At 40.6% G+C, this 10,295-nt stretch overlaps 1 protein-coding gene across 1 annotated transcript; it reads left to right on the plus strand.

Moving 5' to 3' along the window:
- The first annotated feature begins 4,875 nt into the window (after nt 1–4,875).
- Nucleotides 4,876–8,528, plus strand: si:ch1073-126c3.2 (uncharacterized protein LOC555816 homolog). The gene is made up of 6 exons (XM_047603434.1): nt 4,876–4,992; nt 5,126–5,211; nt 5,318–5,432; nt 7,735–7,847; nt 7,946–8,060; nt 8,269–8,528. The coding sequence occupies exons 1-6, from the start codon at nt 4,950–4,952 to the stop codon at nt 8,436–8,438; spliced, it is 642 nt and encodes a 213-aa protein (XP_047459390.1). The 5' UTR covers nt 4,876–4,949; the 3' UTR covers nt 8,439–8,528.
- Nucleotides 8,529–10,295: the final 1,767 nt, after the last annotated feature.

Genomic DNA, 10,295 nt, shown 5'->3' on the forward strand with positions numbered 1-10,295 from the left:
TTTTTGTTCTTTCCATAGATTTTCAATTAGCTTCCAGTCAGGTGATTGTCTGGGCCATTCTAACAGCTTTATTTTCTTTCTCTGAAGCCAGCTGAGAGTTTCCTTGGCTCTGTGTTTGGGATCGTTGTCTTGCTGAAATGTCCACCCTCGTTTCATCTTCATTATTCCGGTAGATGGCAGCAGATGTATGGTTGAATGATGTTCTTTCCACTTCGGGATTATGGCCCCAACAGGACTCACTGGAACGTTCAGAAGTTCAGAAATCCTTCTGTAACCAATGCCATCAGAATGTATTGCAACAATAAGGTTGTGAAGGTCTTGAGAGAGTTCTTTGCTTTTACCCATCATGAGATGTTCCTTGTGTGACACCTTGGTAATGACACACATTTTTATAGGCCATCAGTTTGGACTGAACCAGCTGATATTCATTTGCACTGACAAGGGGCAGGATGGCTTTCTGAGCACTGATAGATTTCAGCTGGTGTCTTGTCTTTCCATGCCTTTTTCTACCTCCCTTTCTGAGTGTGTTCAATACTTTTTCTCTCTGTTATTTTACATTATTACACATAACTTAATTTCTGAACTCATGTGTTTTGGTTTCTTTCTATGTATGGATTGAAATGTCATGTCAATAGCATCTTTAGAAATAAGTTTGCTATGAATAATTGTGATGTGTTCAATACTTATTTTACCCACTGTATTTAGTTAGCATTTATACAGTAGCTTGTCAACTATACTGATTTTATTCATACATCATTGGAGAATGATGAATTTTAAAAACACTGAGTTGGAAGAGAAAGGAACTAATCCGGTGATCAGGCCCCCATACTTGAAGAACAGTCCAAACAGGCAAGCTATACAGCAGTCAGGAAGCCATTAGCGTATTATTAACCCACCATGTTATAACATTTGCTATTGTTGGTGCTGGGTGGGAAGAAAACAGGACGGTTAACAAAGGGGGAGGAATCAAGGACGGAGCATGGAGGTAAAGCAAAAGAAAGGCGAGGAGGAGGAACTGCATGGCTCATAGGACAGCTATCCAACAAGCTGTGAGAGGTGGTGAGCAGAGAGACATGAGGTAAACTCGCGGGGCCTGCTGGCGTTCAGGAAGAGGGGCGGTGTGCAAAAAGACAGGTGGTAAACAAGAGCTCGATAAGCCGGCAGGGAAACAGGTGTTCAGGGACAGTGGCATCATTTTTTTTTATTCGCATTTGCATCTTATAAATATTTGATAAATTAATAGTTTCCTCCATCTGGTGTGTGTTCTGGGCTGTTGCTTCGGTGTGTGGATGTTCTCTCCATTCCTGTAGGTGTTGGACAGTCTGCATGTTCCCTTGACTGACTGACTGACTGACTGTGTGAAGTTGTTGCACTCACTCACTGGCAGCCCTTTTAGGGAAGGCAGAGAAAGCAAAGATGATCTCTGATTAGAAATGTTCTTTCCCGACAGTGATAATCTGCTGATTTGCACTCAACAATAAAGAGTAGGAGATGACTGATGAGTGGACCTGTCAGTTAAACTATTTTATTCACACATTTCGGAGAATGCTCTCATCCCACCAGCAGACTCTTCTGTCACTAGAACAGTTTGTTAATTAGTGAGTGAGGTTAGATGAGACAGGGGAGAAGAAAAACTCTTTTTGGAGCCTCCCGCTGTGCTTCAAATGTGCCATGTGGCACAGCTGGAGTTATCAGATCCACTTTCAACTGCCCTGCTATTGCTTTGATTTTTGTTTAGACAGAAAAGACTTTCTTTTTTTTCACAAATGGCAAGATCAGTTGGGTCATGTGTTTACGAGCCCTGAGTTGAATATTTGAGTTAAACCCTTGCTTCCGAAAATCTCTTAAAGGGCCTGTGAGCCGCCGCCTTAAAATGTTCCGCATCCGCTGCGGCTTCTGTGTGCTGAGAAAATAAATCAGTCCTGTGATGAAAGCAATAATAAGATAAAAGAGGTAATTAAAAGAGCTAATAGATGTTATTAGCTATTCATCCACTGCAACTGCATTCAAACTTCCCCCGGAGGAACGGCAGTCCTCTCACACAGGAAAAGTCTTTTGAAACAGGTAGTGCGCACGTCGTTGTGAATGCCAATTAGCTCCGACTGCTTGGTTCTGTGCGGCTCCTCCATGTGAATCATTTGACAACAGAGTAGCCGTATTCCACGGCTGGCTAATTCAACACAATGCCTGTGAGGGAAGCAGACAAGGAGCGCCGCCGGGAGAATGCCATGAGTATTTGAGAAAGGTTAGACAGCGAGAAGAGCGTGTTGCTTTCATATACACCATTCATCATCACTTTTATACCCCACGGTCACACTGGGCTTCTGCAAGCGTACGCTTGGTTCCGCAGCATATTGTATTTTGTGGTTCCTTGCACTGTCTCACAGTTTAGAAAGACAACAGCTTCTGTTTGTTAAAATGCCTAAAACGTTTCACAATTTTGTTTTCCACAAGAAGTGATACCTGTGAAGGTTCTCAGTCATCCAGGTTATGGTATATCCACATACGCTAAAGAAAGGAAAACTAGACTCATACAGTTTGTTACTGTCTTGCAGACAATTCAGGACTCATGTAAGTTGCTTCTTCAGTTCTAAAAGACCGTGGTTGTTACCCATCAGAAACTCAAATGACCTCGATATCTTATCATACTCCTGCGCCAGTTGCCCTAAGTCCATGGCAAAATGACACCATCATGGGAGTTTCTGATGGGTAACACTTACAGATGTTCCTGTTTAAACCTCAACTCCCCACCAGTCCTTCAGAACTGAAGAAGCTACTTACATGAGTGCTGAGTCGTCTTCATGAAAGTCTTCAAGTCCAGTTGCATTACTGTAGTGTTTTTGGACATGACATCTTGTTTTTGTAAATACACAATAACAGCATTGGGTCTGTGAAGGTTCTAAATCATTCAAGTCATGATGATTTTGTATAAAACCAGCTGGATCTGTAGTGTTTCTTGAAGAGATTTAATTGAAGTAGATGCTTCTGTTTTTAAAGCCTAGTGGGGAGTTGGGGTTTAAATAGGAACAGCTGTGGAAGTTATCTATCTGGGTATGAGTAGCATGAGTAGGATCTGTCAGATCAGTCCTTGAGAACTGAAGAAGCTACTTGGATGAGTGACATCATGAGGGGACTGCACAAATCCATATAGCATTTTAGCTTGGTTCTTGGTTAATAACAGCGTTGTTCATGACCATATGCAAAAAAATTTTTGTCAGACTTGAATGGTGGAATAACTCCTCAAAATTGAAGCCAAAGAAAGTAGAGCTGCAGAGGAAGTGTGGGGAGGTCATCAATAACGTGGCTCCACTCTCATCAAACTGAACCATAACACATGAAAGTTGGTGTAGCTCATTTCCATAATATCCAATCCTTCAAAAAATGATTTTGATCAAAAGAGACCCTATCTAGGAATCTTAATTAAGTTTTTGTCCGAGAAAAGGTTTTTAACTCAAGCTATCATTTATTGGTAAGATGAGGTCATCCCTGCTGCCAAGAAAGATTGGTTGGCAACTTTATAGAATTTGATCTCTCGCAGAGACTTCATGAGAAAAATGTAGTCACTTACAACAATCAGGCATAACATTATGACCACCTTTCTACTATTGTGTAGGTCTCTCTTGTGCCTCCAAAACAGTTGTGACTGATCAGAGAATGGACATGGGTCTTCTGAGGGGTTCCTGTGGTGTCTCTTAATAGGATGTTGTTGAGTGCAATGGACTGAGGGGAGGGCCCTCTGTGGATCAACCCACAGACACTTGATCCATTTGGGATCTAGTGTATTTTGAGGCCAGGTCAACACTTTGCGCTGTTCTTCGTGTTGTTTGAGTTGCTAAACCATTTTTGTGTTTTGAAGCTGGTAGAGGTTGGTCAGTTTTTGTCTGTACCAACATGCAACTGAGAGCAAAGTCTACTTATGTAAACAATTTAATGTTCTCATTATAAAGGCACATCCTGTTTTGGGCCACATTCCATAACAGATTTACAACTACAATGATACAGTTAAGGAGCAGTGAGGCAGCTAACATGCCTGGATAAACTAATGAGAACGCTAACGAAAAGGCAAGGAGCCAAGTTTGCATGTTTTAAACTTTAATTAATTCATTATTGTTAGTTTCTTTTACAGAGAGAACATTTCCACACAGCACAATTCCTTTAATTGGGTAAAAGAAGTCGGAAAAGAGCCAATGGGCCGCAGCACGTAGAGGGAATGACGGTAAGAAGACACAAGCAGCTCGTGAGGTCCATTTCCAGGACTAATCTTTGTTCTTCAAATCAAACATAAAAGGCAATTCTCCATGTTAATGAGCTCAATCACTCTTCCTAAAAGCTTCAATAATTTATTTGCTCCCAGATCGTCTGACATCCATAATGAATAACACCCACAGTGAATTATTTACACAGTCATCCTTCGTAGCACAACTTACTGACTGACACACAGTCACTCTGCGTGTCGGAAGGGAGTGTGGTTCTGTGTGTGCGTGCATGTAAGCATGTGTGTAAGTGCGTGGAGCTCATACCGTCATTTGTCTCCACGATGGGAACACAACTAAGAAGTATGGTAGTGGCATCCTGTTTGGAGGGGAACACTACATAAGGTTATTACAGTGGTTAGCGTGTACTACCAGCTCCCCCATCAGGCACAAAGGAGGGACATACACGCTGAAAAAAAAAGAAAAAAATTTAAAGGAGGACATCAGAACAGCTACAATGTTGTAATATTTTGGAAGATGCAACACAGATAAAGTGGAATGCGTACACGGAGTGAATGTTATCTCTGCAGAGACAAAGTCTACATTACATCACTGGCTCTAACTGGAAGTTTTGAGAGGGCGCCCACAGTATTAGCCAATTCTGTAAACTTTACCCCCACGACTCCAGTCAATAAATTCACCTGTCACAGCCTTCCTGGAGCAAATCTGGGGAACAGGAATCCAAATTCAGTGGTCATGGATTTAAGGGCAACACTGGTGTGTCTTTACTGGCTGGCAGGTAATCTCAATGTCATGTATGTTTGTCTGAATTAAAGACAGGGGCGCTTGTAAAGCACCCCGATGCAGGTAGAATATGTGAAGATGCAGAAAGTGCAGTGTTACATGCACCATATGTGTGTGTTTGCTTGCAGTCTTGTCCTCCTCTGCAGCTCAGGATGAAACTGCAGAATGTAGATCGCAGACTAAACTCTGGCAGGATCTAGCAGCTAATGTCAAGGTAAACAACTACATGTTCGTCCCACCAAAATATACCATAAGTTATGCCACAGCAAAGTCACACTGCTGTGTAGGATTAAAGTGTTCTCTGTGATACTAACCAATAGGTGGCGGTAGAGTGTGGTGAGAGCCAGGCGTACAATGGGGATGCTGGTCAGACAGCTGAACTGCTGCTCTACATGAGGAATCTGACTGATTCTCTGCACAAACACCAGCTGCAAGGTAGGAGGGTGAGCCTGTAGGTATACTCTATCCAGCTATACAATAACTCACCTTTCTGTTAACTCCATTTTATCCATGTTAATGAAAACTATTGCACCTATCATTCCTATCTGTATACTGTATATTCTTCTGTCTCAGTTTCTTGTATTTGTTGATACGCTAATTCTGTACATTGACACAATTTTCTTATCTTATTTTATTCTGATCTTATTTCATTTCATCTTTCTTTTTACTTGTGGTTCTTAACACTGTTTCATTTATGTGCAACTAAGCCACTGTGATGAAGCAATTTCCATTGTGGATCATCAAACTATGCTGCTGAACCAGTTTTAAGGCTTTGAATGTGAAACATAAATGAACATATTTGATCAATTTGATTCAAAGGGGGCCAGATGAGTAAGATAATAGCATAATAACCTATAAATGGCGACAACTTGCCCGAATTAGTGTAAAGAAGAAAATGTTCATCATTTAATTTTTTTTTATATATATATATATTTAATGACCTAACCAGTTACAAAACATTTTATGAACCTCAAACTTCCTATGTTTTATATTATATTCATCTCATATTACTTAAATATGTGCTATTTTGGCTCATTGCTGACATTTGTTGTGTAGTTCTGGTGTTGTGTTATAACCACAATTCTTACTAAAAGAAAAGATTAGGAATAGCAGTTAGTTTTATGGAGGATTTGGCCTGCGGGCCATATGTCTGACACCCCTGCTTCAGACAAATTGAAAAATGTAGAGGATAACCAACTGGACTATGGTGATTTTGCTGATACTACTATACTATATATATACTATACTATATATTTTTATATAAATAATGATTACTACCCTTTGCCTTCAAACCAGCATCAGTTCTTATTGGTACACTTGGTGTATGATCTACCATACCAAAACAGGAGCTAACACTCATCAATATCACATGTAGGTTGAAACACAGTCATTAACTGAAACAGAAACAGCTGTGTAGGAGGCTTAAAACTGTCTGCGGAACCAAGGTGAGGTTGTGGAAGACACTTTCATGGCAAGACTAAGCACAACAATAAGACACAAGGTAGTTCTACTGCATCAGCAAGGTCTCTCCCAGACAAATATTTCAAAGCAGATTGGTGTTTCAAGATGTACTGTTCAAGCTCTTTTGAAAAAGCACAAAGAACAGTTGAGGATCACAGAAACAGTGTTGGGAAAAGGAAACTACACTCATCTACTGTCTGGAAAGGTCTGGCCAGAAGTGGTCTTCATGGAAGTTGCAGCCAAAAATCCAAACTTCTGACATGGAAATAAGGCCAAACAACTCAAAACATGGTACTGGTATGCAGAAAAACGGCAGCAGGTGCTCTGGACAGATATTTGGCTATAGCAGAAGGCAGTTTGTTCACTGAAGGGCTGGAGAGAGCTACAACAATGAGTGTCTGCAGACAACAGTGAAGCATGGTGGAGGCTCCTTGAAAGTTTGGGGCTGCATTTCTGTAAATAGAGTTGGAGATTTAGTCAGGATTAATAGTGTCCTCAATGCTGAGAGATACAGGAAGATGATTATCCATTATCCATCATCATCAGGGAGGTGATGATGATTAGCCCCAAATTTATTCTGCAGCATGACAAAGACCCCAAACATCTTCAGCAACTATCTTCAGCATAAAGAAGAACAAGAAGTCCTGGAAGTGATGGCATGGCCCCCACAGAGCCCTGATCTCAACATCATGGAGTGTGTCATCATGGAGAGACAGAAGGATTTGAGGAAGCCTACATCCATCCATATGTGATTAGTTCACCAAGATGTTTGGAACAACCTACCAGCTGAGTTCCTTCAAAAGCTGTGGGCAAGTGTATCTAAAAGAAAGACCAACACAAAATGGCACACAATTATGAAGTGTAGCCTGGACCTCAAAGATGCAGAAACAGACATTTTATATTCATCATGTGAACAGTGATTGTCTAAAGATACTAAAACTAAATCACTCTTGAGCCTTTTCACATGGATCATTTTCAGTCCTCAAGGAGAGAGTGCGCCAAAATGACCACATTTCTCAAGGCACTTTGAGTTGAACACTAAATGAAGTGGCAGGTTTATGACCTTCTGAAGACTCTCACTGTTTAAGATGAGACGTTGCTTTCTACTGTCTACAGATGGACTCTTGAAGGCAGCCACAAAAGAGCGGATAAAGAACATTTTCCTTGCTATTGATTTAATGTGGATTTGAGAAGGGATGGAATGGAAATGAGAAATGGAGCATGCGCTCCAAATGTTTTCACAACTGTCATTTATTAAATATTCACTGATTTATAGAATGCCAAGGCGCAGAGCCAGCGTCATGCCCCGCAGCTGAGGTGCCAAGCAATGGAGGACTGGCATGTGTCACTGTTGCCAACAAACGCTACTGCAAACCTCTTTGCAACCATGTAAGTCATACACACTTTTTTTTCATCTGTTTTAATTTCATTAATCTTTGCAGACAGAAAAGTGGGATGAGTAACACAATTCAAGTCTTCTGCCACAGGGTTATGATTTTAGTTTTCTCAGGCGGACACGCCTGTTTGACGAATGCAGTGAGCAGACGGGATATAAGTGGCAAAGCCAGTACGTTGGAGGAAACACACTGGCCGTATGCAATGGTAACGCTGCAGATTATTCATTATTATAAACGCTGCAGTTTATTCATTATTATCTTCATCTCCAAATTAATTTTTCATTTCCTCCGGGACGTTGTCTAATTACATTTTTACGTTCCGCAGTCCGTTTAAAAGAACATCATGCATTGGTGCTTTATGTGTGATGTTAAAAAATGAAATTGGACTGACTGATCCGTATCTCCTCCTCTAGAAGCATCTGTTCAAGTTTCAGGAGCAGAAACGGCGTATTTTACAAAAGACTGCTTAACGACCAAGATCAGCAGCCAACTGAAGGAGAGCACCATGGCCAGTTTCACCTCTGAGCTCAGGAAGCAGGGCATACAGGGAGAGCTGCAGCATCCCTGTCTTGTGTGTGGATGAATAAAAGTAGAAAAAAGAATCAAAGCCACAATAAATGGTGGAATTTGTGCACTAAATACTCAATAAAAGTCTAACATGGTATTTAATCAAGTACATTTAGTGGCTCTATTTTTTCAGCATTTTACATGCACAGATAAGTCCAATTTTACTTGACATATTTGTACTTCTTTCATTAAAGGTTTTAGGACAAAGTGATGAATCTATTGAGTCAGTGTCTATAGAGCAGCTTGTCAATTCTTTATAGTGCATTTTAAATAAAAACTGCGCATTTAGACCACTGTGTAGAAAAGTAAAGGATGCACATAAGACGGAACATTCAAGAATACATCTGATGAAACATTCATTACATGTTCAGAGACTTGTGTAAAGCCAGTTTTTTGAGGACCATCTGCCCATGATGGAGCATTACATTTTTCATTCAGAGTGAATAATGAATGAATGCTGCTCTAAACCTTGACCAGTTTAAAGAACTCATTTCAATGTTTCTACTGGTAATGAATGCAGCCTCTCCTCTACTGTTACCTCAGCCCAGTGTTCAACAGAGCACTCACAATCTGACTGTGGCTGCAGTGTTGCACCATGACATCAAATAAAATGTCTGGTCTGTTGGTGAATGAAGGCGTCTGTTGTTTGTGCCGCGTTAAGCAGCACGGCTTGTCCTGGTCCCCCCCTCATCTGGGGGTCACAGTCTTCTGGAGGTGAACACATAACTGCTAAGGTGTTCATAGTTGCACACACAACAAGCAAAATGTAGGTTTTCCACATGTACAGGAACAATGAACGTCATCAGTCAGTGGAAACACTCACTGACACATGGACACAAATAAAAACCGCATGCAACCATGAAACAAAGCTACAAAAAGTGTACAATGCCTCCTCAATGAGGAGCAGATACTCTTCATGTAGTTTTGTCTCTCTAGCAGCACTAGCAGTAGAGATCTGTTCCTTGATGCTCGTCAAGCAGTGAGAAGGACAGCTGCCCCTCAGTGTGGGTGTGTGGTTCTCCACAGAGCTGAGGTTGCACTCTGACCTAATGGAAATCCTTGAATTCATTAGAGCCTTCCTGCAAGCAAGGAAAGACTTGTAGCCAGAAGTGTTCTGCTGGCACAGACAGACATGTCGGTGATGAGCTGGGAATTTGAAATAGTATTTCGAAGTAAGTGATGAAAGATGTTTGGCCATTTGTTTTTTCCCCATCTTTTACAGAATAATTATCATGAAATAGTTGATTAGCAAAAACAGCTTTGAATGCTTCTCAATCTGTAAGATCAGTGTGTGACTAGTAGGTCTGTCTATCTATCTAAGTATTTACTAGTATTTAGAAGTATTTACTACTTCTTATCAAAGTAATTATTATAATTAAGTATGATGGTTTTGTCAAAAATAAAAAACAGACAGCAAATGCAGATGCTCACAGAGGCCACAAGGGGGTGGACAAAGAGAGTGCTCTCCTAAATAAAAAATGAGAAATATCTTTTATAAAAGTTTCTGCCCCTCCTGAAAACCCATCACCTTGATATTTACCTGAATGAAAAGTCCACAAAAACAAAAATCTGAAAAGTGAGGAAGAATATGAAGGAGTTTTGAACCTTTTCCTAAGGCAGGGATTTAGTTGTGTTTGAAAGTAGCTGTTTTTTTTGCTCTTGACTACACTGTCACTCTCATACAATGTGACAAAACTGTGTCCTAATTAAAATAGTTGTATTAACCTGAATTAAATGCCCTTGCTTACAACAACTACTTACAGACTGTAGGAGTTGTATTTCTGAGCTGAGGGCATCTCGCACATGCTTGAGTTCTTTATACATTTATCTGAAGTATTTACCAGTATTTAGAAGTATTTCTTATCGAAGTATT

The sequence above is a fragment of the Mugil cephalus genome, chromosome 13 (genome assembly GCF_022458985.1).
Source record: "Mugil cephalus isolate CIBA_MC_2020 chromosome 13, CIBA_Mcephalus_1.1, whole genome shotgun sequence".
Classification (NCBI taxonomy): Eukaryota; Metazoa; Chordata; class Actinopteri; order Mugiliformes; family Mugilidae; genus Mugil; species Mugil cephalus.